At 41.4% G+C, this 27,776-nt stretch overlaps 2 protein-coding genes across 7 annotated transcripts in view; both read left to right on the forward strand.

The window, feature by feature from the left end:
- bicra (BRD4 interacting chromatin remodeling complex associated protein) overlaps nucleotides 1-17,317 on the forward strand; it is a 21,275-nt gene extending 3,958 nt beyond the window's left edge. The window contains exons 1-15 of one of the 5 annotated variants that reach the window (XM_017308378.1): nucleotides 337-554; nucleotides 1,458-1,503; nucleotides 1,607-1,652; nucleotides 2,760-2,825; nucleotides 3,420-5,396; nucleotides 6,544-6,729; nucleotides 9,890-10,528; nucleotides 12,189-12,369; nucleotides 13,083-13,183; nucleotides 13,272-13,406; nucleotides 14,254-14,315; nucleotides 14,402-14,550; nucleotides 14,625-14,719; nucleotides 14,813-14,918; nucleotides 15,527-17,317. In XM_017308378.1, coding sequence (XP_017163867.1) covers nucleotides 1,463-1,503; nucleotides 1,607-1,652; nucleotides 2,760-2,825; nucleotides 3,420-5,396; nucleotides 6,544-6,729; nucleotides 9,890-10,528; nucleotides 12,189-12,369; nucleotides 13,083-13,183; nucleotides 13,272-13,406; nucleotides 14,254-14,315; nucleotides 14,402-14,550; nucleotides 14,625-14,719; nucleotides 14,813-14,918; nucleotides 15,527-17,106 — 5,364 coding nt within the window. In that variant the 5' untranslated portion in view covers nucleotides 337-554; nucleotides 1,458-1,462 and the 3' untranslated portion in view covers nucleotides 17,107-17,317. Of the gene's footprint in view, nucleotides 1-336; nucleotides 555-1,457; nucleotides 1,504-1,606; nucleotides 1,653-2,759; nucleotides 2,826-3,419; nucleotides 5,397-6,543; nucleotides 6,730-9,889; nucleotides 10,529-12,188; nucleotides 12,370-13,082; nucleotides 13,184-13,271; nucleotides 13,407-14,253; nucleotides 14,316-14,401; nucleotides 14,551-14,624; nucleotides 14,720-14,812; nucleotides 14,919-15,526 lie in introns of those variants that run through there. The other 4 variants (XM_008426449.2, XM_008426452.2, XM_008426453.2 and 1 more) reach the window with 4 other exon arrangements.
- A 3,771-nt stretch (nucleotides 17,318-21,088) lies between these two features.
- The window catches only part of ehd2b (EH-domain containing 2b), a 16,878-nt gene continuing 10,190 nt past the window's right edge, over nucleotides 21,089-27,776 (forward strand). The window contains exons 1-3 of one of the 2 annotated variants that reach the window (XM_008426456.2): nucleotides 21,089-21,403; nucleotides 22,957-23,327; nucleotides 25,138-25,314. In XM_008426456.2, coding sequence (XP_008424678.1) covers nucleotides 23,107-23,327; nucleotides 25,138-25,314 — 398 coding nt within the window. In that variant the 5' untranslated portion in view covers nucleotides 21,089-21,403; nucleotides 22,957-23,106. The remainder of the gene's footprint in view (nucleotides 21,404-22,956; nucleotides 23,328-25,137; nucleotides 25,315-27,776) is intronic. The other variant, XM_008426457.2, reaches the window with a different exon arrangement.

Below are 27,776 nucleotides of genomic sequence, written 5' to 3' on the forward strand. Positions count from 1 at the left end.
GTTTGTAGCTGTGCGCTGCTTTACCTGCTATCTGATCCTCCATATGTCTTTTTTACTGCAGTGAGCCTTGATGTAGCCAAACTCCGTCAAGTATGCCATTGTTTTTATGTCGTATTAGCTTCGTTGTGTTGATGCATTTTGACGTGCTTCAATTTTCCGCCGCAACACACAAACGTCCCCAGTCACTCAGTACGTTTTAGTTCAACATCGCTTTGGATTTGTTGCTGCACGTGTGAAGGAAAGAGAAGACCAGCTGCACAGGCAGGCTGCGAAATGAGATGCAGGTGATCGGTTTGTGTGATCGGCAACAAGAGCCAATGATCGGCGATCACCGATTATACACTTTTTCACGAAATCGGCCGATTATGATCGGTGGCCGATCGATTGGCACACCTCTAAAAATTGATGATCTCCCTCTCCAATTCTCATTCAAGCTTCATCCCTTGTCTTGTTTACTGTAATTCTCTATTTGCTGATATTCCTCAAAAAGCCCTCAGTAGACCCCGTAGGTGTGAACATATCAGTCCAACTCTTTCCACTGCTCACCTGTGATGGTCAGTGCTGGTTTTAAGATTTTAATGTTTCTTTTTGAATCTGTGAATTGCTTTGCCCCATCTCATGTTTCTGAGCTTCAGACTCTTTACACTGTTGGATCATCATACTAGTCATTACTCTCTGTGCCCAGAGGAAGATTGAAGACTGAGGGTTATCAAGCTTTTACGATCACGGCGCCGCCTCTATGGAATCGACTGCCACTTAGCGTCAGACGAGCCTCTTCGATGTTTAAAACTCACTGTAACTGTTTTAAAAGAAGCAAAACAAATGCAAATTTTTATTACTATTGTAAATAATGTATTAATAGTAACAAGGACCGATTGCAGTTTTCTGGCTGATCACCAATCTCTAAAAACCTGGCCTGCTGAATACAATTTTTTTACCCAAAAAGTTGCTAAATATAGTGATAAACTCCGGATAGTCCAGTATTTGGTTTGATTGGGGACCAAACATTTGTTACATTTTCAGCTGCTGCCGTTTGCTTTCATACTGCACTGTGTCAAATGAACCAAATGTTTTGAAAAACTTGTTCCCCTCCTGGCCTGAGGTGGCGCTGCACCAAGAACCACTGGAGGAAACGACACAAAAACCTCTGAAGAAGACACAAAATGTAAACAAAAATGGAGAATCATCAGATTTTAGCAATTGTACCATTTCCATCTGTACCATCTGATAGTATCGCAACGTTCTCCAAAAACATGCAGCTCTAATGGTCAGTTGGCCTAAACCCCCCAAAATTAGCTTCCTGTAACTATAAAGCTGTCAAAAATGTAAAAAAAAAGACAGGTGTCTGGTGTATTTATAGAAAAATTATAAACTTCTAATTTACTGCATTTAATAAGCTAATATTCTGTTGTTGTGTGTTGTTACACTTTTGTGTTTTCTTTTTAAAACTGCAACAGTTGTCATGGATGATGAGGACGGCAGGTGCCTTCTAGATGTAATTTGGTGAGTTCATGCTCTAATATCTCATAATAATAACAATATTAATCAAAATAATACTAGATAAGATCTTAGGTGTGTCTTTATGCCTTTGTTTTTTTGTCTACAGTGACCCAGAAGCTCTAAATGACTTTCTTCATGGATCTGAGACCCATGTAAGTACATGGAAACAGTTCATTCTGGATACAAAACAAGCCTTTTCTTCGATGAACTTGTTTATTTGGTTATTTTTGGTGAATAATTTAGTAGTGAAGTGGTGTTCGACCACAAGTTGCTGCTTTCGTTTACATCGTTACGGTTACTTCTTCACAAAACAAGAAAGGCTATTACTAACGCTTCCCGACTCTTCAGTTATTCCCCTCATTTTATTCCTCTGTTGCTTCTTTTCTGGTACGTTTGGTTTTTCTGAACGCTCCTTTTTCCTCACCTTTCTCTATTTTTGATGGTCTGAATGTTTCATCCTGGCGTAGGCCTGGGCGATAGATCAATTTTATCGAGTAATCACATTTTTGGATTTTTGAAAATTAAATTTCTGGAAAAGCTTGGCTTTTTTTTCACCAATTCACTTGTTGGGTTTCCGCCATCTTGTTTGACAAGTGTTTTTTACAGATTTTATTTATTTAAACTTTAAATTCAGGTGACAAAGCATTAGGACTAGGCTACGATTTTTTTGGGTTTTTAATCACGAGAATAAAGTCGTTCAATAGTAAAGTAAAAAAAAAAAAGAATATAAAGAATTATATTAGAATAATATTCATTTTGGGGTTATTTTAGGATAACTCCAACATAAAAAATAACAAAAACATAAAAATTAAAGCAGTATTTTGGTACTGGTTCTTCAAATAAGGAAATCTTTTAATCTTTTAAGAACCAAATTATTATCAGTAGCAGGAGTTTGAAAAGATTCAAACGATTGAGTCTGTTTTGAAGAAAGAACGACATGGACTAAGTTGATAACTATTCAAGCTTTTATCTCATCAAAACGACTATTTTTCGTAATTTTATTACTTTATTCTGCTAATCTTAGGTCTTTATTCTCGTAATAAAAAGGAAACTCTCATATTCTGCCATACAACTCAGATTGGATGACTGAAATAAAAGCAACTTGTGATAACGTAGAAAAGAAATCGGATCTGGTGTGAGAGAACCGGCAGGTTTTATGTTGAATCCGTATCGCCCAGCCCTATCCTGGTGACTTTTTGTCTGTTGCTTTGGGTACCTTCGCTTTCTGTCTGTCTTACCCTTGGTGGATGTGTCTGTAGTTGGACACTGACGACCTTTTGGATGGTACGAGTGACCCCTCCAGCTCGTTCTTCTCTGCCACTGGGGTGAGTAAAATCCCCCGATCTTCTTCCTGCTCTCGTCTCTCGGTCTCTGCAGCATGCCACTTCTGATCCCCTGTCCTTCCACTAACATGTGTGAGCTCCAGTTAGCTCAGGGTTTGTTTGGGTTCTCGAAATCCTTCGACTTAAATTAGGTGTTTTTTGTAAGGTTTGAAAAGTGCTTGATTTGTGCATAAAGTCTTTAAAAGTGTTTGATATTCAAACTGCACAGTTTTGTAAAAGAGTTCAACCTAATGTCTGATTAAAAAGCTTTATTTAAAGTTGAAACTGAATATTTTCATACAGCTAATTAAAAGATGGATGGATATTTTTCTCACTGTTTGAAGTTAAATCAGATTAAACTTTTTTTTTTTAGGTCAGTTAGAATGACCAAAATAATTTCTACTTGTGAGAAAAAAAATTTTAGAGATTTTTTTTGCCACTTTCTTTGTATTTTGTGTTTAAGCATTTATTTTGAGCAGAAAGTTAATTTACCTTAAAACGATTTGTTTGGACTGTTGGTGTCAGTTTGATGTTTAGTTTTGTGTTGGTATCTCGATCACCTGGTTTCACTTCGTTTCTTCTTCTGCTGTTCCAAAGGGCCATGTTTCAGAGGTCCAGCCCGCGGTCCAGCTGCCAGTCAGCGAGTCGGCCGGCCTCCCCAGGGTCAGCGTGGACCTGGACTTCCTGGAGGACGATGACATCCTGGGCGGCTCGCCGGGCGGAGACGGCGACAGCAACGGCATCGGAACGAACCACGAGCCGTGCGACATCCTGCAGCAGAGCCTGGCGGAGGCCAACATCACTGAGCAGAGCCTGCAGGAAGCCGGGTCCGAGCTGGACCTGGTGTCCTTCGGGATCCCGGGGCTCACCCAGGTGGTCCAGACCCTGCCTGACGCTGGAAGCGCCGCCGCCGTCGGGGTAGGCATCGGCGTCGGCGGGGCAGCGACCATCTTCTCCGGGTCGGCGCAGAGCGTGGCGGGTAACCCTGGCAACGCCACGGCCGACATGCTGGGGTCGGTTCTTGCCCAGCAGGGGATCCAGCTACAGCCGCAGGTGATGAACAAAACCATCAGCGTCCAGCCGTTCATGCAGCAGGTCGGCCTCGGCAACGTGACGCTTCAGCCCATTTCCAGCCTCCAGGCCCTTTCCAACGGGAGCCAGTCGGGACCGTTGGGTATCGGACAGATTCAGGTTGTGGGCCAGCCGACGGTCATGACCATCAACCAGTCGGGGCAGCAGATCCTGGCCAAAGCCATGGGCGGGTACCAGGAGGTGTCCGCTGCCGGCTCTCAGGCCGGCCTGGGCCTGATCCAGGGTAACAAAGCCGCTGTCGGCGCTCCAGCTTTAAACGGACCAGCTGTTTCTGTCAGCAGCACGAGCAGCATCAACGCCGCCACCATGAGCGCCCCTGCGGGGCTCGTGGGCTTTGGAGGAGGAGTGGCAGCGCCAACACAAACTCAAGCCCAGATCATGCAGAACGTGATCATCCAGCGCACACCGACACCCATTCAGCCCAAACCGCCACAGGGGGGCTCCATTCAGCCAAAAGTCTTCAAACCGCAGCAGCAGCAGTTGCCGCCGCCACAGGCAGCGCCCCAGGCTCAGCAGAACGACGCGCACAAGGCGCTGGGGCTGCAGCAGCTTCCGGTTTCTACTGCCCAGAACGTCACTTTCCTGACGGGAAAGCCCGGTTCTAACGTCGTCCTGAGCACCCAGGCCGCCACTCAGGGCACGCAGTTCCAGCAGGCCCTGTTCAAGCAGCAAGGGGCGCCGCCTTCTGGGAAGCCCCTTAGCGTGCATCTGTTGAACCAGCAGGGCAGCATCGTCATCCCGTCCCAGACGGTCCTGCAGAGCCAGAACCACCAGTTCCTGCTGCCCCAGCTGCAGGCCGGAGGCCAGATCCTGACCCAACACCCGGGCGGCCACATCATCACGAGCCAGGGCCCAGGCGGACAGCTCATCGCCAACCAGATCCTAACTGCCAACCAGAACATCAATCTGAGTCAGGTGTTGACGTCACAGGGCCATCCCGGCGCCGCCCACATCCTGTCCGGACCCATTCAGCTGCAGCCCGGTCAGATGGGCACGCCAACACTTTTTCAGATGCCGGTCGCCTCTTTGGCTCAGAGTCAAAGCCAGACGCAGACGCCGGCCGCCTCGGGCCACGCCCAGACGGTGATCCAGGGCCTCCAGAACTCCTTGACCATGGTGGGTCAGGTGGAGGGGCTGAGCCCGGCCATCAGTCTGCAGACCACCCTGCAGGCCCAGCCGGGTGCCGTGCCCAGCGCCGCAGGAGGCCAGACTGCGGAAGCTGCTGTTACCGTGCTGGGAGGCTCCGCAGACCCGGCGCCGCAGCTTTTACCGCAGTCGTCGATCCTCGCCGTGCAGCCTGCGTCGTCTGCCGCCGCCGCCGCTTCTTCCTCTCCGTCCATGTCTGTCTCAACGTCGTCCTCCGTGACGGCGGTGGGGCTGGTCCCCTCGCAGGCTCAGAGCAGCCCAGGGAGGCTGCTGTTCACCAACCAGGGCTCCAGCATGATCCTGAGCCAGGAGTCGCTGCAGATGTTCCTCCAGCAGGTCAGCGCTCCGCCCGTCTGCTGTTCTGCTTAACATTGTCTTTAAAGGCGACCTATTATGCAAAATTTACTGTTTGCACTTTTTTTTGTTCTGGGTTTCTACTGCTTCTAAAAACTAAAAACAACACTCAGCTGTTTTTTAGCAATAAGTTAAAGTTTTTTGAGTCTGGAAAATGAGCTGCTTCAAAAACGTCCTGAAGGTTGAATCACAATCTACAGGCCCTGCAGCGTTTGGCAGTAACTAGTTACATTTACTTTAGTGACTTTTTAGAATAAAATTACATTTAGGAGCGTTTTTACTACGCTGTACTTTTTACTTTTACTTGAGTAATTTATTATGAAGAATCTCTACTCTTACTTGAGTTGTTGACTTACCATCCAGAAACCACTTGCGGCATTCTTGTTTGCTGTGCAGGAGGCTCTACTTCTGCTTTTCAAAGATGTACAGTTATATAATTGTTTGCAACCATTTTTACGTGAGAGTGTAAACGCTGCAAAACCACAAAATCTTACCAAGTATTTCTGGTCTCTTTTCTAGTGCAAATAAACTTATTACACTTGAAATAAGACAAAACCAACCTGGAAGTAAACTTACAGCAAGATATAGGAGCGTGTTTTAAGTCAATAATCCCTTAATATTGATGAAGAAGTTCTAGTTCCACTGGCAGATTAAAAATGTTTTCTTTGAGGTGAGTTTATCTACCAATTGAAATAGTACTTCTTTATTAATATTAAGGAATTTTGACTTAAAACTAGCTCCAATAACTTGTTGAAAAGTCACTTGTAAGTTTGTTTTTCTTATGTCAAGTCTACTAAGATATTTGCACTAGAAATTAGACAAAACTTTGTGTTTTTGCAGTGTAACCAGCAGCAGCTAATTTGGATTTAAAGTGACAAGACGCCCTAAAACAGCTCAAAATAGACAGAACTGATCCCATCTAAGAATGATTTTGTGCAAAAAAGAAAATGTAATGAACATGATTTATATGTTTATCCTAAGTATAATAGGTCACCTTTAAACATTTTTTTAAAAAAAGTAACATGCACGAGTGTTAAATTGGTGTGATCTCTTTGGTTTAGTATTTTGCTGCTCATTCTCCTTCCCTCCCTCCTCCCTCCCCCTTATCCTGAAATGGTAATTGTATCAGGAGCAGCGCCACCAAACAGAGAATGAGTCAACCCAATCAGTGGGCGTCCCAGCGTCTGTAATCGTCAGCAGCAACAGCGTCACTACTGCGGCCCCTGCTGTCCATGACAGCCAGTTAACTGACTCCTGGCTGGGTCAGAGCCACAGCCCTTCCCCCGGCCCCTCCCACATGACAGCAGTGGTAAAGGTAGAACTGCCCCTTTATGTTGAGCCCCACCCCCACTTGCTGCTGCCGCTGCTGCCACAGTGTTAGGTTTTTCCTACCTTTTTCCCCCCCGTCACAACTCTGTGCCTCTCCTGCTTCCACTGCTCTCGCCAGCGCTGTTTTTAACTCCTGGGTGAAAGAAGCCAGTCCTTCGCTTGCAGCATCTGTGCTTTTCCACACTTTGCTTCATTTTAGTAGCAGCATGATCGTCCCTGTTGTCCGTTCCCGTTTTATTACTCAGTAGAGATGCACCGATCAGAGACTTTGAAGTTGATCTCCAGTAGTTTTAGTAATCAATTATTCTGACGATTATTTGGATAAAAGTTAATCAGATTCTTCTGGGATCCCCAAAGCTGAGCTGCAGAGTTTTGCTGGGAAGAAAGAAGGAAATATTTCAAATAAACTAGAACAGTAAATGGATGGAAGCTTGCTCTGCCAATTAAAAATATTTCTGCTTTTGCAGTTTTCTGGGTTGTATTAAAAAATATCGGCTTGAATAAATGTAAAAATTATGAGGTTGAAACATGACTAAAAACGGAACGTGAAAGTTTTTCTGACGGTTAATCGGATAAAAAATTGGCACATTTTTTATCCGAGTTTTCATTTATCATCTTAAGCCGATTTAATACAATATTATAAATACATTAAAATATGCAAATAAACAACTAAATTCCTTTTTAAAACAATAAATGAATATGCTGGTCTGTTGATTGTTCTTTGGATTAACTGTAATAATTAGAGGGAAAAAGGTGCTTAACTGGAGATTATTTGAACAGGTGAAGCTGAAACAGAACAGATTTACAGACAATTTTTCTTTAATCTGAAATGCAATTTTTTGTACAGTTTTGGCTTAATTACTGCTCTGTGTTTTCTTTCTGTAAATGGGTTTTAGAGTCTGTATACTCTTAACAATTAATTGTTACCAAATTAGCCAGTAGCGTCTGTCTCTTTAAGAAGCTCCTGTTCTTTCTCTCCTCATTACGCCGTTTGGAAACGTTTTTGGAACGTTTGACTGAAATGTGGTTTGTGTGGTGAGCTCAGTTCCACCAGGTGTTTGCTAATTGCTGCTGCCGCTAGTCTGGAGGAGCGGCTCGGCTACGGACAGCAGCTCTAAGCCAGGGGTGTCAAACTCCAGTCCTGAAGGGCCGCTGTCCTGCAGTTTTTAGATGTGCCACAGGTACAAAACACCTGAATCAAATGGCTTAATTACCTCCTCAGTTCTCCAGAGCCTTGCTAATGACCTAATTATTCTATTCAGGTGTGGTGCAGCAGAGGCACTTCTAAAAGTTGCAGGACACCGGCCCTCGAGGACTGGAGTTTGACACCCCTGCTCTAAGCTTTGTGTAAATAGGCTGCTGAAGGAGATTCCAGGATTCCTAAAACATTATTTAAAGAATCAATAACAATAGAAAAACACTCCAGGGATGTTTTTTTTAATGATATAACATGAAAATATACCAGCTTAGAGCTAATTAAGTTTAAAAAAATCGGCACCAGCCGATTTCACGGTGCATCTCAATTACTTTATGACTCGTTCATGCAAACAGTTTGGCTGACAGTGAAGATTCCTTTTCATTTTTGTTGTTTTTATTAATACTCTAATTTTAAAATGTGCATTTCCCAACTACATGCAGATGTGCTTGTTCAAAAATATTTAAAATTTTCCAAGAGCTTCACCTCTCTAATCCCTCTGTAGGATTTCATCTGGCTCACCGCTGATAAATCGGGCGTCTGCGCTCTGTTTTGCATGCCTCGTTACACTGTCTCTCCTGTTTTAAACCCCCCACATTGACCAGTAGCGCCTCCCAAACCCAGATGATTTGGTCGCCAACCCGTGACCTCACGACCTTCAGATCACCTTCTAATTCACCATCACAGTCCCACAGATCTCGCTTCTGTCAACAGGTTTTCCTTTTGGTTCACTGAGCAGTCATTCCTCCCCTTTATGTGTTTATTGCCCTCAAATGCAGGACAAGAGTAATCTGTGTGCTTTAATTGTTTGTAGATACAGAAGGCTAACAGTCCGCTTTCGTGTTGTTTGTTCTCGTTTGACTGATGTTTGTGCGACCGGGGGCCGGGCGACATTTTCATTTCAATTTATAATTCATGTAACTTGTATTTAGCCTGCAGCTGGGTGATATTAATTTTTTAAAAATTACATTTTTTCATACCTGGTCTGATTTCTGTGACAGCTTGCTTAAGAACGGAGCACATTTCTGGCAAAAAACTAAGAGATTAATCTTTGACATTTTCCAGAAAAAAACAACGATGTAAATTTTTGAGCTTCAAAAGTCAAACATTTTCAACCTTTGGAAGTTTTCTAGTTTTTCCAGAAAATTTCTGAGATTAATCCCAAAGTTTTTGATTTTTCTCCTCTTATTTTGTTGCAAATTTTCACCTTTTGGAGCTCAAAGGTTTCTTGATTTTTTTCTAGAAAATTTCTGAAATAAATCCTAAAGTTTTAAAATGTTTTACTTGCAAATTTGTGACTTTTGGAGCTCAGACATTCCCTTGTATTTTCCAGAGAATTTCTGAGTTTATTCAACAATTTTTTAAATGGAAATTTAGATTTCTGGTTTTAGCAAAAATCTAAATTTCTGCTAAAAATATTTGATATTTTTATTTATTTATTTTTGTTTGATTTCTTTTCTAAAACAGACGTTACAAACGACAGAAAATATTTTTAAAAAGTGGCTTTTGTTTCCGTCAGCCCTCCTGTCGTCTGTACGAATCAGGGCCGTGCGGTTCTGGATTGGAGTTATAGAATATTGTATCAGACGTATTATCTATTGATAGCAATCGATTGAGATTTTTGGTCATTAATTTATTGTCCAGCCCTACATTCTTGTAATAATGAAAATAATCAGAACCTAGCCGTAGTATTTTGTCATATTTGAACTCAAAATCCAAATATATATAGAACTGGAAAACTTATTTGTCAGTTTATTGTCCAGCTTATTATTTTACCCTTAAATTAAATATGAAAGCTGTTTAACAGCAGTTTGTGATGAAATCTTGTCGCCCAGCCCTGTTGTTGGATCCTATCGTTAAAACCATGTGGATGTTTTTGCGTTTTGTTCCTTTTCTTGTTGGTTTAGACCCTGATTTGTTTTTGTGCTGCGACGTTGTGTGCTCCCTCCAGGTTCCCTCTGGTGGAGCTCAGCAGGCTCTGAAGATCCAGGGCATGTCCTCCTCGCCGGCGTTGACCTCCCACGCCACGCCGCCGCCGGTGGCGGAAAGCCCGCAGCCTTCCCAGTCTCCTCTGACTCTGAGCCAGCAGATCCAGTCGCCTCACCACCAACAGCCGCCGCAGTCGCGCCCTTCCTCTCAGCCTCAGCCGCAAACTCCCTCACGCTCCTGCACGCCGTCATCTCACACCCAGCTCTTCATCGTCCACAACCAGATCGCAGAATCTCCCAAACCCGCCGCCGCCGCCACGCAGGCTCAGCTGCAGCAGGCGCCGCCCCAGCAAGTGCACATTCAGGTCCAGCACCAACCTCTGCCTCGACCGGCCTCGCAGCCCACGCCCTACCAGCAGGAAATGCCTCCCATGTCGCAGTCGCCCAAGCCTCTTCCTGCTGCTGCTGCTTCACCTGCGCAGCACCAGTTCGCTGCGCCTCCTGTTAGCGCTCCAGCCGTAGTGAAAGCCCAAGTTCCCCTCCAGGGCCTCACAGCCGGGCAGCAGCATCACCTGCAGTTAGTCGGAGCACAAATCCAGACTCTGTCCTCCATCACTCAGCCCTCGCTTCAGCATAAACAGCTGCTGGAGAAGCTGCAACAGGTATTGCTTCTGCAAAAAAATAGGAATGTTTTTTTTTCCCAGTACAATTTATGCTAATATGGGTTGAACAGGAGTTTCTACATCCTTAAAAAGTCTTATATTTACATTTTTACAGGCAGGTTTTTTTTTAATCTTAAATGTAAATTGTATTTTTTTTTTCCCAGGGATGCACCAATCCATTTGTTTCTCTTCCAGTACCAATACCTGAGGTTTAGTATCAGCTGATACCAATCAGGTCCAGAAAAGCTGTGTTGAATTAACTTAAAATGTTTCTTTTTAAGTTAATATGCCTGTTGAAATAAGCAATAAAAAATGATATATATATTTTTTTGTTTATTCATTTTGGATATTTACAGATATTTCCAGTATTAAATGTTAATTATAATTTAAAGTTTATTGATCTTTGAGGGCTGCACAGTGGCGCAGTTGGTAGAGCTGTTGCCTTGCAGCAAGAAGGTTCTGGGTTCGATTCCCGGCCCCGGTCTTTCTGCATGGAGTTTGCATGTTCTCCCTGTGCATGGTGGGTTTTCTCCCACAGTCCAAAAACATGACTGTCAGGTTAATTGGCCTCTCCAAATTGTCCCTAGTGTGTGTGTGGATGGTTGTGTGTCTCTGTGTTGCCCTGCAACAGACTGGCGACCTGTCCAGGGTGACCCCGCCTCTCGCCCGGTACGCTAGCTGGAGATAGGCACCAGCAACCCTCCTGACCCCACTGAGGGACAAGGGTGTAAGAAAATGGATGGATGATCTTTGAGAATGGCTTCCTGCATCATGATCACAATTATATTACTTGAGATTGGTCTCAAAACAACAATATTATCGTAATATTAACAATAACTTCTGGGAAAATTCATCGTCCAGTAAAATTTGTTATCTTGACAAATTGATAAATAATCACGTTGTCATGGTAACATGATAATTTACTATTTATAAGTGTATAAATATAAACATTTGTAGATTTGTAACTCATAAACATGGTGAATTACAAATTTATTTGATGGCTCTGCTGCAGTACAGCTCACTTAAATACACCAGCAACTTCACTGTTTGCTCAAAAACTCCTAAAAACAACTTTTATATGTTCAGTCAGTTCAGTTAGGAGTAAAACAGCCGATTTGAAATGAATGAGAAGAAACTGAAACGGGTAAAAAAGATAGGTTAACTACTCTGTTGAAGGTAATTAACCATTTTCACTGTTTGAAATGGTTCAGAAAGCGAAATTAGGAATTCTAAATATAATGTAAAACAAATAATAAAGCAAAGAATTTAACTGAATAGATCTGCTGTTATAGATCACACATATGTCCAATCTATAATTTTTTTTCAATATTGGGATCAATACAGATATTAATAATGGATTGGTGCATGTCTGATTTTTTTGTCCAGTTTTGATTTTGACATACTCTGAGTGTCGCCTTTTCAAAAAATAGCTTTGTTTTTGGAGGATACAGACTCACTTTAACACCCAAATGAAAAATGGTTAATTATGCTATTTATAAAAAATAAAACACTGGTTTATCAGCCATCTTGGAAAGGTTGGAATTACTTGCATTGACAGAAATTTTGGCCTCTTGGAAAATAAATTACACTGTAAAAGATGAAAGTCGTTCCACAATCCTGACTCAAAATTGTAACTTATTGATTTTTGTTTTTTGCTCAGGTCAAGCAGAACATCATGCTACAAGCAAAGCCTCAGCCTCAAGCCACGAGTCAGTTCAATTCGCAGCAAGACGTGCCTGTTGACAAGGTGGTGATGACATCATCAGCGAGCGCCGACGCACCTGCTCAGCTCCCCACGATGCTGCAGCCGACCTCGGTGCTCATCAAAACCACCGCCACAGGTAGCGCATTAAAAACCCGCAGCGACGCGATTCTGCCACGGCGCACCAGGGAAAAGGGAAGAATACATTCTTCACAAAAACCCACAAATTTTGAGATTGATCTCAGAAATTTTCTTTAAAAAAAAAAAGAGGAAACAAGAAAATTTCTGAGTTTAAAAAGTTTTTAAAAAAAATTATTTTTTACAATAATCAGACATTTTCTAGAAAAACAAGGAAGTTTATGAGTTTGAAAAGTAAAAGAAATTACTGGAAAAAGTTCAAAAATTGTGGGATTAATCTGAGAATTTTTCAAGAAGAAATAAATAATTTTTCTGAATTGGAAAATTTGCTAGAATAGAACTTCAAAATATTAGATTATCTGACAACATTTTTAGAAATTTTCTGAAAAATTTTTACTTGAAAATTTCATCTACAAATTTCTGAGATTAATCTCAGAATGTGAGTCTTTCTAGAAAATGTTTGTCCTTTTCATTTTTCCTTGGTGTTTTTTTTTTTCATTTTCCTTGTAGATTTTTGACTTTTCATACTCGGCAATTTCTGTTTCTTCCAGAACATTTTGTTATGTTAATCTGAAAATCTCTGAGATTTTCACAGTATTTCATTTACTTTTATAGTTCTCAACTTTCCTTGCTTGTTCTTGTGTTTCCTCTACATCGGTCACAACGGTGCGATTCGCTTTTAATCATTGTTTTTGTGTTTTTTTTTTTTTATAGGATCAAGTGACCTACAGGTATTCTCAGGAGCCCAAGTGCAAGCTGCAGCAGCAATGGTGAATCAGACGGTCACTCCTGCCAGCCTTACCCAGCCTGCACAGGTGGGTCGATCTGTTTCCTGTTGTGGTTTTCCTCCAGGTGCTTGTTGAGCATTTGAGACGAAGCGTTTCTTTCTGAATTGGTGCTCAGGTTCAGCCAAAGCCAGGAGTGATCAGCTCGGTGGGGGGGATGACTCTGGGAAAAGCAGCGATGAAGATCCAGGTGTTGGGGCCCGCTCTGACTCAGATGCCGGTTCCGCAGCCGCAGCCTCCTCTGCAGACTCAGGTAGGAGCGGCGGGCCGCGCAGCGTGGAGGCGGACGGAAAATATTTATGTTCCTTTTCCTGCTCTCTAAAGGTTGATCTGTCTGTCCTTCCTCTTCCTTTTCATTCATCTGTCATTTTACCCCTCCGCCGTTTATTTGATTCTCCGTTTATTTGTTCTTCCGTCCACCCTGAGTTGATCTGTGCTTTCAATCTTTGTTCATTCAACTGATCATTTATTCTATCAATTATTTTGATGATTAATCTGAAGGAAAAAAACAAACATTCTGCAGATGTTTTTATAAAAAAATGTTTCATGTTATACAACATTAGAAATGCATAAAAATAATTAAATCACTTTTTTAAAATAAAAAATATTTTATTCTCTAAAATACAATACCAACAATTGTTTAGACGCATCTGCAGCTAAACAAATACTTCTAACGTCAATATGTGAAAAGCTCAACCCTTTCTGCTTCACTTATCAATACAACTTAATAATCTATTGATTTTTTTAAAGATCAATCAACTTGCAGGTGAAGCTAACACTGTGCCATATTTACAGAAAAATATGATTTTTTTTTTATCTAAAATGCAAAATGTGTACATATTTTGCCCAATTGTGGCTTAATTCCTGTCCTTTTGGAGTCTGTATACGAGATTGATCAATTATTGATTTCTAAATTATTTGACAATTATTTGATTATTCCATTTCAGCCCTAATTCATAATTTAAAAATTGACTAAGAAATTAAAACCTGGTAAATGAAACATGTGGAGAGGCCAGCAAAAGGCTCTTAATGGAGTTTTCTGTGACTGATATTTGTTGTTCAAAGTGAATTTCCTAAACGTTTCCCTCTTCGCCTTTCAGCTCACATCACAGACGCCACCAGTAAAAATGCCTTTAAGCACCGAGCCCAGTAAAGAAGCCAGGTTTGCTGCTTCTGCTGCCTTCAGGTCAGAGTTGAACCGTTTTGTTGTTGGCATATTTCTGACCGCTTCCTGTAAACTCTCTGCAGGATGCTGGAGCAGCTAAGAAAACATCAGGGTTCAGTGCTTCACCCCAACTACAGCGCTCCTTTCCACTCGTTTGACGACACTCTGGACAGACTGCTGCCTTACCATCTCTACCAGGGAACCGCCAACTCCTCTCAAGACTACCAGAGAGGTAAAAACCAGAGTAAAATCCTGGATCTGCTGCCTTCTGCGCCCTTCCTCACGTTTTGCTTCTTTTGGACACAGTGGATGATGAGTTTGAGAGAGTCTCCTGCCAGCTGCTGAAGCGAACCCAGGCCATGCTGGATAAATATCGGTACCTGCTCTTTGCGGAGTCAAAAGTAAGTTTATAACCCAGCGATCTCCGTGTCCGAGTCACTTCTTGTTGTGTTGGATTGATTTTGAATCAACTGCTTTTGGCCTTTGAACCTGAGCAGAGACTGGGCCCGTCGGCAGAGATGGTGATGATCGACCGGATGTTCATCCAGGAGGAAAAGGTCGCCCTGAACCAGGACAAGATTCTGGCCAAGGAGAGACCGGGTCGGTGGTTTTTAATGTCCAAACGAACAAAAAACTATAAACTGCAACGTGGAAAAATGTTTGGAGAAACAGAATTATTACTTGGAAAAATACTTTCTCCTGGTCTGGATGGAAATGGAGAAACTTTCAAATTATCATCCATGGTCACACGTCCGTCCGTGTGTGTGTTACATTTCCAGCTGCTGTGATTCACTTTCACCCTACGGTTGTCAAAAGAACTAAAACCTGTTCCTATTTTCAAGTAATATAAACATAATGATGCATGAGCACATTCTCAAAGATCCACGAGCCTTAAATTATAACAAACATTTAACACTGGAACTGGAAGACATGTTAAATATCCAAAATAAACAAACAAAACAACAGAAACAAAAAAAAAATGAATTATGAAAATTGTCCTTCAAAAAATGGCCTGGCTGAGGCCAAAACAACAAACTGAAAACTTTTGTCATTTTGGTAGAAAAAGAGAAAAAACATAAAATATGCAAATGGAAATTATTGAGCTTGTTTTAATTGAGGTGAATTAATTTATTTCTTTTTGCGACAGGCCTGGTCGTACAAAGCCTTTTATATGTATCAGTAATGTAAATGTTTTTACTTCCTTGCAGAGGAGTTTGCAGCGACCGTGCGGATGCTGGAGAGCGGCGTTCCATCCCAGCCAAAACCAGCGCCTCCGGATCTGCCGTCAGCGAGTCCGGCAGCCTCCACCGCTGCGCCTGCTCTGATACCGTCTCCTGCTCCTCTCCTGAAGGTCGCACCGACTCCTCCTCCTGCGCCGGCTGCTCCTGCGTCTCCCACGCCTCCTCCTGCCCCCACCCCTCCCTCCTGCTCCCCCTTCCCTCCCACCAAGCTGGTCATAAAGCACGGCGGCGGCAGCGCCTCCGTCTCCTGGTCCAGCAGCTGTCCTCCGGCGACCAAGCCGGTCACTCCAGCGGCGTCCTCCTCTTCGTCGTCATCGTCGCTAAATTCCCAGTCGGCGGCGGATGATGACGACGCTCTTCCACAGCGAACCAGCAAGCCGCCCATCAAGACGTACGAGGCGCGCAGCCGGATTGGTCTGAAGCTGAAAATCAAGCAGGACCAGACCGGGTTCAGCAAGGTGGTCCACAACACCGCGCTGGATCCCGTCCACGCCCCCCAACCTCGCTCCACCCCGGAGCCGCCGCCGGAGCCTGCAAAGCCCCAGCCCCAGCACCTAGCCACGCCCCCCAACACCGTCATCAGGACTCAGTCCCCGACGGCGTCGGTCACGCCCGCCCAGAGCAACCTCAGAAACGCTCCTCCGTCGTCGTCGTCGTCGTCATCGACAACGCAGATGAACGGCTCGTTGGACCACCACCCGGTCAAACACAACCCGGCGTCGTCGCAAACCACCTGCCGCCTGCCGCTCAGAAAGACCTACAGGGAGAACATCAGTCCCCGGGTCCGGCCCGGCGTCCCCGGCGGGCTGGACGAAAGCTTTTCCTACCCCATCACCACACCGTCGCCGCCGCGGCACGAGGCGTCCACCCCGCCATCGGAAAGGACCGTCATAGCGAGCGTGCGGGTGGAGAAGCGAGACAGGGAGGCGGACCCGAGTCTCGAAGGCGGACGCTTGGGGAACACGATGGACAAAATGAACGAGGTGTTCAACCGGAGCGTGAAGACGGCGACCCACCACCACCTTTCTCTGCTGCTGGACCGTGAGGCGGCGAAGGAGAGGGAGGACGAGCACATGGACCAAGACGCTGACAAGTACAAACGATTCAGCGGGAAAAACAAACACAGGACTGGCGGGACGTTCAGAATGGACCAGCACGCGCCTGGACCGCCGTCCCCGGAGTCGTCGTTCGCCCGAGACTCTCTGCTTCCCGCCAAACGCTGCAAGTCGGACTCGCCCGACATGGACAACGCCAGCTTCTCCAGCGGCAGCCCGCCGGACGACTCGCTCAACGAGCATCTGCAGTGCGCCATCGACAGCATCCTCAACCTGCAGCAGGAGCCCGCCGTGCGCGGACACCACGTCCGGGCCGGCGCCGGCGGCAGGACGCACCAACACCAAAGTCAGCGCCCGGGAGACTCGGCGGTCTCCACACACAGAGCTCCGCCCCCGACGGCGCCGTCCGCTCCGTCGTCGTCCTCGCTGGGCCCTCCGGTCGGCGGGCGGGGCCACAACGGCAGCCTGGTCCCCCAGACTCAGAGCAGATAACAGGCCCTCAACCCCAGGCTGGACTGACCGGGGTGACGCTGCAAAAGGGGAAAGACAGGGGGCGCTGCACTGCAGAAAACACTCATTCTGACCACTTTTAGTCTGGTTTCTGCTACAGTTCACTTTATATCAGATAAAACTAACTCACAAGTAACTCTTCAGCAGGATACTGGAGCTTGTTTTAAGTCAACAGTTCTTGAATATTGATATAAAAAGTTTTACAGGCAGATTTTTTAACTTAAAATAAAACATTTTTCCAATGTTACAATTAAATAATCTGCCAGTGGAACTAGAATATTAAGAAATTATTTACTTAAAATAACCTAAAAAGTTACTTATACATTAGTTTTGTCTTATTTCAACTAAACTGAGATATTTCTACTAGAAACTAGACAAAAATATGTGGTAAGATTTTGTGTTTTTACAGAGACAACAGTTGCTCTCCTAAACTGTGGTGACTTTGTTCGCTGTAAAAACACAAACTCCGGCCAAATATTTTTTATCTAGTTTTATTCAAATATCTTGGCGCCCTTGAAATAAGACAAAACTTACAAGTAACTTTTGATCAAAACATAGGAACTTGTTTTAAGTCAATAATTCCTTAATATTAGTGAAAATGTTATAGTTAAACTGGCAGTTTTTTCCATTTATAATAAAGAGAACATTTCTTGTTATAAGTGAAATAATCTGCCAATTAATTTGATTTAATCAATATCGAGAAATTATTTGCTAAAACATGCTTCTATGTTTTGCTGAAAAGTTATTTTTGAAGTTAGTTTTGTCTTAAATTATTCCAAATAAATGAAGATCTTGCCAGATTGTTTCAATTATATCATGGGGAAAATATTATAAGTGAAGAAATCTGGATGTTTTAAAATCAATATTAAGGAATTATTAGCTTAAAACAAGCTCCTATATCTTACTGAAAAGTTACTTTGTCTCATTTAAAGTGCAAGAAGATATTTGCAGTAGAAACTAGACCAAAACTATATGGTAAGATTTTGTGTTTTTGCAGTGTTTGTCCATTTGAATTGTCCAAACATTTCTTATTTTTAGCCCAATTTATGGATTAAATGTGGCGAAAGCAAAACGGTGAACCGCAGACCTTTATCACGCCTGCTTTTTAATGTTTCTTTTTTCCCTCTTCTTCATGTTTACATTCCTCTAACTTGTCCCCAGGAGGAGACTCTGTCCACTCGTCTGGTCGAAACGGTGTCCTGTCGAGCATCACAGAAAAATAAACCGGCGGGGCGCCTTAACGCGTTCCCCGCACCTTACACATTTGACTCTTCATCACAAATGCAAATGACACACTTTAACTGCAGGCCAAAGCTGTATCCCTGTAGTTACCTTGGTTACAAAACGAGGAAATGATTTGAGAAACTTCTTGTTTTGGTTGCTCTCTAATGCTGTAACACCAAGATGTCAGAATGTAAATTAACTCTGTTCTTTTCCGCGCCTAACGACAGATTTCACCAGGTTTCTGTTTGTCTACGGCTCATGAAGTTAAAGCATTATGCATTTCCGTCAGCAGGGGGCAGACTAGTTCTGACTTTCCTCATTCTTTCAGCTTTCTTCTTCAGCTCTGTTCCTGTTTTTATTTTTATTTCGAGGCCTGGTGGACAATTCAAAAACAAACACAGCACAAAAACATTGAAATGGAAAAAAATGGAACAATAATAATGTACAAAAAAAAGTCCGGAAGAGAATTTGAAGTATAGTATTACAGATTAATTTTTGTATTGTATTTATTGTGTATAATGACACTTTTTAAAAAGAAATGTACATTTAGTAAAACTGTAAATTAAACCTTGCTTCTTTTATGAATCTTTTTGTGTTCCTGGTGATCTGTGGACTTGTGTAACCAGGTAATCCAAAAATAATATAGGTAAGGCTAATTTTAGAAACTCTTATGTGCATTGTTTTATTTTCTTAAATAATTCAACTTGAGTTTTATTATTTTATTGTAAAAAATTACTTTAGCTCACTTTACTTTGCAGAATTGTTTTGAATAGTTTAAATTAGTGCGTCTTCAACCATGAACAGCATTTTAGGGGTCATATTATAGCCTAAACTTTGACTAACCCCCTCAAATACTGTAATTTTCTAATTTTAGTTTACGTTTACTCTGTAATTCGAGATCTCTGATTAGATTACAATAAGAAAACATTAAAATTCACTCAGAAAAATAATGTAAATTGTAGTAATATCACAATATTTTAAACTCCTTTCGACTTTAAAAATTTGAAGTTGAACTTTAGATTGCAAGTTATTCCAGCCACGATGAGCTGTAAACCCAAAATACTCTTCTAATTTTTAACTATTCAAAGTTGGTGATGGTTTGAATCATTGAAGGTAACAATCAAGTTAACTTCAGTTGTTATAAAAATTCTCTATATATCAAACATGACTTTAAAGAAATTAAACTTTGTAATTTGGTGCCTTGAAATTGTGTCTGTCTCTTTAAGAAGGTCCTATTCTGTCCAACACTGCCTTTAGCACGTCATCGCCACAATGCTCCTCATTATGCTGTTTCGTTCTAATTAGTAAATAGGCAACAGGAGATTCATGGAATCAAGTCAACACTCCTTGTATGTTTTTGACGAGGGGATAACATTAGAATATGGTGTAAAGCTAAAAAAGAAAAAGTTGATTTTACATAATATTCCCGCTTCCTTTAACATTAAAGCCTCAAACTGATGTGTGGATATTTTGAAATGTTTTCGACTGGAGAAACAAATTTAAGTGATACTGAGTTTTGGCAAGTTGTTTAGGTCCAGTAGCAGCTAAACAGCCCCAGACCATCACCTTATTAGCACCGTGTTTGTCTCTTACTCTGCTAGGCTGCAGCTAGCAAAACCTGTTGTGAATGCTCAGGTTAGTAAACATAGCCACTGACGGCAGCGGAGAAACGGTTTTCCTGTAACGGTGACAGCTTTAACAAATATGTAAAGAATATATTTTTTCTATAAAAGTTATATATTTAATACGCTAATCACAGGTATTCAATTTCGTCTACGATTTAATGTATTTTGTTTTTCTGTCAGGCAAAAGTTTGGTCACCTGCATAATGCTAATTAACGTTTTTTGTCAGCCGCCAATAAAAATCAAGAAGAGTCTGAACGTTATCGAACTAGTTGCTAATATAACTCTAGCTAGCTAGCTAGCTTCTTTTCCGCCGCTATCAAAGGTGCTTGCAAATTTATCGACTTTCATTGCGTATGAGTTAATAAAGAAAATTTATATTTTACAGTATGAGAAGCACAGAGGTGGACAGAGTACTTCAATTTATTTTTATTCAAGTAAAAGTACTCAAAATGTCAATCATTTAATATTTAAAGATTACTTCATCAGCCTGACCACAAATGCAATTTTTTTAATATTTCAAAGACCAAAACGATTCGTATAAATAACATAGTTACAAAATAAAAAAATGAGGCCAAATAAATGTTTTCCAAATCAATGTCTTTCAATGTAAAACTATGAAACTTTAACAAAAACTGCAGATGTGTATCTTAAATAAATATTTTTTATTGATATTAAACCAGTTCTAGTTCCACTGGCAGATTGTTTTACTAATAACACATTTTCCCTGTTAAGAGTGGGAGGGAAAAAATCAATATTAAACAATTATTGATTTAAACAAGTTCTTATGTCTTGCTAAAAGTTACCTGTGAGTTATATTTTACTTGAAGCGTAATAAGATATTTGCACCAGAAACTAGACCAAACTACTTTGTGTTTTTTGGATTGTAATGGTTGAATATGTGCGTTTCTTATAATGAATGTTTCCTCCATGATTTGCCACCAGGTGGTGCTTACACAGTGAGTCTACAGACTCTACAGTGTTTAAAATACACAGTTTCATGTTTAGTGGAAGAAATCATGTGCATGAGGTCATATGATTTGAAATATGCACAAGGATGTTGTGTCATTTAGAAAAAGAAAAAAAAAAACTCCACCCAAATAATTTACCCCTCCTCTGAGGATCCACGCCCTCTGGTCACTCCTCTGCAGAACGTTGGCGCTCAGTGCCCAGGCATCCCTGCAAGAGGAGGAGGGTCTGTCAAACTCAAACAAGCAAAGGGAGAGAAAAAATTTCCCCCAGTGAGTGTTTGCCTCGTGTTTTTCCAGCCAGCAGATCCAGAGCTCATCTGAAATTTATTAAACCCTGGAGAAAGAAGGATCCTCTGTAATCTAGCCGACGCTCCGCAGAGGGATCCTACGTGTAGCAGCGGCTCTTCTGTCTCACTCTCAGGGCGAATCAAGGTGTTTTGGGAAGAATCCTCATCGACTTGGTAAATTCTGCCTTTAAAACTTCATATCTTGCACCTAATCCCTCTTTTTATTATGAACCTTTCCGGTTTTAATAGAATTATCATTTTCCTGCTTATCATTATTGCAAAAGTTCTTGCTGCAGCAGGGTTTAACTGTAGTTTCTTGTTCCAAGTCCAAACATGTGTTGCATTTGTGGTTCTGAAACCCACAAGGCATTTTCCACCAAACTGACTCTAGAGTCTCAACCAAAGTTTGGACTTTTCTGCCTGGCGATCAGATGTGATGGCAACCTTTAATGTCTCTCCAGAGTTCGCCATTTTGACTCTTTCCACTGTGGTCTTGTGACATGTCAGAACTGTGTTCCCTCTTCTCCCCTGGGCAAAAAAAAAAAAAAAAAAAGAAAAAAAAGGAAAAGATGAGTTATAGCCCTGCTGGCCTCACCTCTCTGCTGCCATAATGAGTTCAGTTCCCAACCCTGAGCTTCTGTTTATATAAACTGCAGTCAAAAGATCACGTTTGAGGGTGAAAACTTTGAAAAGCTGCACCCTTCCTCCACATCCATGCACATATTTGTGAGAGACGCAGCAGATAAAAGGAACGTCTTACTCATTTCACTGTAAAGAAATGAGCTGTGCCTGTGCAAATCCCTCACATTTTCCACTGAGAGCATGATGTTTTTTTTTTTTTTCTAGACGTACTCTGTTCTGGAAAAACTCAAAACCTTACCAGGTATTTTTGGTTTAGTTTCTAGAGCAAATATTTAATTGCACATGAATATCTTTCTAAAAGTAAGTTTTTAGAAAGATATGAGATCTTAAGTAAACAATTCCTTAATATTGATCAAGAAAAAGTTCTAGTTCCAGTGGCAAATGTTTTAATCTGAGATGTTTTTCCTATAAGTTAAACTTTTTTAGTGAATATTAAGGAATAATTTACTTAAAACTAGCTCTCAAATCTTTCCAAGAAGTTACTTGTAAGTTAGTTTTGTCTTATTTTAAGTTTACTAAGACATTTCCACAAAAACTAGACAAAAATACTTAGTAAGATTTTGTGTTTTTGTAGTGAACAAAGCCAACATGACTTGGGAAAGTAAGTACACTGCAAAAACACAAAATGTTACCACATGTTTTTATCTAGTTTCTTGTGGTAATATCTTAGTACAGTTGAATTAAGACAAAACTAATTTACAAGTAACTTTTCAGCAATATACAGGAGCTTGTTTTAAGTAAGTAATTCCTTAATACAAAAAATATTATTTCCACTGGTGGATTATTTTCACTTAAAACAGGAAATATGCCTTTTAATAAAAAAAATATACATTTTTAATCTATATTCAAGGTATTCACTTAAAACAAGCTTCTATTTATTGCAGAAAAGTTACTTGCAAGTTAGTTTTGTCTTAATTCAAGAGTACTAAGATATGTGTACTAGAAACTAGACAAAAATACTTGGTAAGATTTTGAGTTTTTGCAGTGTTGGCAGTCTCTAAGACTGTTGGCACGGCTTCATCACCAGCTGCTATGTTTCCCATATATATTACCTGCTTTCTCTCTGTCTTTGGTGCACATTTCAGGGGTTAAAGGTCGTCATTGTTGGAGCTACTTCTTCGGTCCTATCATTCTCCACGCTGCGTACCGAATCCATCTCAAGCACAAAGTGAGCAGCTTTCACGTAAACACAGGAAGCACCTGAAGGCTCAGACAGGAATTGCAAGTGTCAGAAAATGTCTCGCTGGGGGCGTAAAAACGTGAAGAAGGCGCCTGAGGTGATCCGCACGGTGACAGAGGGGCTGAAGTCTCTGTACCGTACGAAGCTGCTGCCTCTGGAGCAGTACTACGGTTTCCATGACTTCCACTCCCTCAGCCTGGAGGACGCCGACTTCGACAACAAGCCCATGGTTCTGGTCGTGGGTCAGTACTCCACTGGAAAAACTACGTTCATCAAGTAAGACCCTGCAAACGTTACAACACCACAAAATCTTGCCAAGTGTTTCAGACTATGATCCAGCCCAAGTATCTTACTATGCTTGAAATAAGACAAAACTAACTTAGAAGTAACTTTTCTGCAAGAAATAGCAGCTTGGGGGTGCTGTGGTGGCGCAGGGACAAAGCATAACCCAGGTGTTAAGGCCTTAGTCCTTGTGGCGGTGGTCGCAGGCTCGATTCCCGACCTGGTGACGTAATGTCTTCTCATTACCCTCCTTCCTGTTGAATCTACTTTCAAATAAAGGCCATAAGAGCCAACAAAAACTAAAAAAAAAAAAAAGTAGAAGCTTGTTATTAGTAAATAATTCCTTAATGTTGATGAAAAGTACAGATGATTTCACTTATAAACATAATTTTTCCATATTTCAAGTGAAATAATCTGCCAGTTAAACTAGAACTTTTTAAAAAAATCAATAGAAGTAATAATCGACTTAAACTCTTTATTTTTTGCTGAATCGTTACTTCAAAGTTAGTTTGGTTTCATTTAAAGTGAACATAGATACTACAAAGTAGATCAAAAATACTTGGTAAGATTTTGTGTTTTTGCAGTGTGGTTTCATTATTTACCATCATATATAAATACTGAATACACACAATGAAATATGGTGGTGGCAGCATCGTGCTGTGGGTGCTGTCTACACATCTGGGAAGTTGTCTGCTCCAGATGAGACCATATTATTTATATATATGTATATCTTTCTCTTTTGAAAACTAACACAGGATACCTTTGAGAACACACCTGTAGTGGTGAAGCACGGTAGTGGCAGCATCATGCTTTTCTTCAGTAGTGACAGGGAAGCTTTTCAGATCTGGATATGGCTTCATGTTGCAGCAGGAAAACAGCTGTAAGCTGCAACCAGAACTACAACAGACTTTATATGAAATATCATAAGGTTTATATGAAATCATATTCATGTGTTGGAATGGTCCAGTCAAAGTCCAACACATAACTACAGTTGTGAATCTTGGGCAAGCCTAAGCAGTTTTCTTCACACATCAGAAATCAAGAATTTTTTCCTTTTTTGTTGACAGTTACTCCAAGAATGTAAAATTATTTTTAAAAAAAGACAAATCAAAGCATTAAAAAATATAAAGCATCAAATTATAAAAAAAATTAAATATGACTTAAATATTAAATGTATTGTTCCCTAAATATATATATTACTTTAAATAAAGTATTAAAAATATAATTTATATAGGTTCAAACTAATTTGAAGAAGCTTGAGCAAACTAAATGTATATCTGTGAGAAATAAAAACTGAAACACTGCAAAAACACAGAATTCTACCAAGTAGTTTTTACCTAGTTTCTAGTGCAAATATCTTAGTACACTTAAAATAACACATAACTAGCTTACAAGAAACTTTTCAGCAAAATTTAGGAGCTTGTTTTAAGGTAATAAATCATTAATATTGATGAAAAAATGCTTGTTGTATTGGCAGATTATTTCACTTAAAATGTGGTAAAAATGTCTTTTATAAGTGAAATAATCTCATTGTAGCTAGAACTAGAATTATTTACTTAAAACAAGCTCATATTTCTTGCTGAAAACTAACTTTTTGTCTTATATTTGCACTAAAAACTAGACTAAAACTACTTGTTAAGATTTTGTGTTTTTGCAGTGTTCACAGTGACACACCTCTTTCTGCTGATCCTGCAGATAAACAAACTCCAAACTTTGTGGTTCTGAGTTGATTAAAGCTGCAGACGTTCATTAGTTTCCCAGTCAGGGTCACCCTGATGTGAACGGTTCTGCGTGTGACCGACAGGTATCTGCTGGAGCAGGATATTCCCGGGAGCAGAGTGGGCCCTGAACCCACCACGGACTGCTTCACCGCCATCATGCACGGGGAGGTGGAGGGCGTCATCCCCGGCAACGCCCTCATCGTCGACCCCAACAAGCCGTTCCGTAAACTCAACCCCTTCGGAAACACCTTCCTCAACAGGTGAGGCACGCAGACGCTTCTGTACGCTCAGGATTTCACAGCGTTTCCACTGAGAGGAAGGGAGTGTGTGACATATCGGTGAGGAATGAGCGGAGTGTGTGTGAGTGTGTGTGTGTGAGGAAGTTTGTGGAAAGTGTTTTAGCTCTTTGGTATTTCAAGAGCTTGTGCCAGATTTCAGAGAGAGGCGCCCCCTGCCTTATTTGTGGAAAAAAAGGGAAAGACAGAGCGAGTGGGTGATGAAAATGCGCAGTTTAAGAGGCAAGGTCAAAGGTCGGCACAGCCCCGCAGGGAAAAGACAAACATTTATAGCTACACTGCAAAAATAGACACCACAAAACTTTACCAAGTATTTTTGTCCAGTTTCTACTTCAAATATCTTTATAGCCTTGAAAAAAGACAAAACTAATTTAAATAGCTTTTCAGCAAGTTGTAAGAACTTTTTTCTTAATATTGATTAAAAACATAACCACTGGATTATTTCACTTATAACAAGACATTTACATTTTTTATTTTTAAATTCAATCTTTCACATCAATAGTGAGGAATTATTTACTTAAAACAAGCTTCTACAGCTTACCATTTCATCTCTACTAAGATATTTACCACAGAAACTATGTTACATCAACTTGGCTTGATTTTGTGTTTTTGCAGTGTAGGAGAATAAGAAGTACTTTCTATTAAAATTCAGAGCTGCCACACTGCAAAATCACAAAATTTTACCAAGTTTTTACACTTGAAATAAGACAAAACTAACATACAAGGAACTTTTTATGAACATATAGGAGCTTCTTTTAAATAATTTCTTAATATTTATTTTAAAAAGTACTAGTTTCACTGGCGGCTGCACAGTGGCACAGTTGGTAGAGCTGTTGCCTTGCAGCAAGAAGGTTCTGGGTTCGATTCCCGGCCCCGGTCTTTCTGCATGGAGTTTGCATGTTCTCCCTGTGCATGGTGGGTTTTCTCCAGGTACTCCGGTTTCCTCCCACAGTCCAAAAACATGACTGTCAGGTTAATTGGCCTCTCCAAATTGCCCCTAGGTGTGAGTGTGAGTGTGTGTGTGCATGATTGTGTGTCCTGTGTGTCTCTGTGTTGCCCTGCGACAGACTGGCGACCTGTCCAGGGTGAACCCGCCTCTCACCCGGAATGTCAGCTGGAAATGGGCACCAGCAACTCTCCCGACCCACTGAGGGACAAGGGTGTAAGAAAATGGATGGATGGATGAAATGGATAGTTCCACTGGCAAATTGTTGCGCTAACATGAGAAAAATCTCTTGTTATAAGTGAAATAATCTTCCAGTTGAACTAGCACTTTTAAAGCAAAATTAAATAATTATTTACTTAAAACAAGCTCCTACAACTGACTGAAAAGTTACTTCTCAGTCAGTCTTTTCTTAATTTCAAGTGTACTACAATATTTGCACTAGTAACCAGATAAAAAAATATTTGGTGAGATTTTGTGGTTTTGCAGTGTAGAAGTTATTTCCCCTGAAACTCATCTTCTGAGCTGCCAGTTGTTGGGTCTAAATGCCAGCAGTGGTTCAGAGGGGAGCAGAAAGACGTCACAGGAACAAGCAGCGCTCCTGCTAATGGGAGCTCCGTCTGATGCGAGTTTTCCATCAGGGTCATGTTTGTGAAGAAATCTGCGTCTCCTTTTGCGTTGACTTCCTGTCTTGGAAACTGGAGGGGCCCGTTAAGCCTTTAAAATGCAGGAAGTGGGGTTGTTGTTCTGAGCCCTGGATCGTTAGCAGATCTTATTGTTTGATTCTGGCAGTGATGGTCATTTTCCTTCAGGAAGCCCAGAGCAGCAAGGCCGACCTGCACACAATGGGCCGGCTGGGTGTGTGTGTCGGATCTGTGGCTCACACTGACTGACCTCCTACCATTCTCATTTACTTTAAAGGGGATCTATTAAGCAAAATTCACATTTTTACACTTCCATTTGGGTTTTTACTGCTTCTAGAAGCAGCTCAAGTGGTTGAAAAGAACAGCACGGGTGTGTTTTTTAGTGATAAATTAAAGTTTTTTCGTGACTGGAAAATTAACCGTTTCAAAAAGCTTTGGAATGTAAAGTCACCAATCAGCAGTCACTGCCTGTTACTTAGCAACCGCAAGCTGAACTCCAGCACCTTTGGTCAGCTGGCTTTACCTCTGTACTCTACAAAAGGGCAAAATGTTACCAAGTTTTTTGGTCTAGTTTTTAGTGCAAATTAGGGCTGTTGTAAACGATTATTTTAGTAATCGAGTAATCTATAGATTTTTCTTACGATTAATCGAGTAATCAGATAAAAACAATTATGAAATAAAATATTGGTAAATCTTCCATAACACCAGTGTTACTATCGGATATCAACATCAGTCTATTTTTTCCACATTTGAGCTTCCCTACCAGTTACTTTTTTGTAGACCGGGGGAGCAATACGGGATATTTACGGCTCCTCCGTTCAGAAACTCATCTACCAGCC

Source organism: Poecilia reticulata, linkage group LG13 (assembly GCF_000633615.1).
Source record: "Poecilia reticulata strain Guanapo linkage group LG13, Guppy_female_1.0+MT, whole genome shotgun sequence".
Taxonomy (NCBI): domain Eukaryota; kingdom Metazoa; phylum Chordata; class Actinopteri; order Cyprinodontiformes; family Poeciliidae; genus Poecilia; species Poecilia reticulata.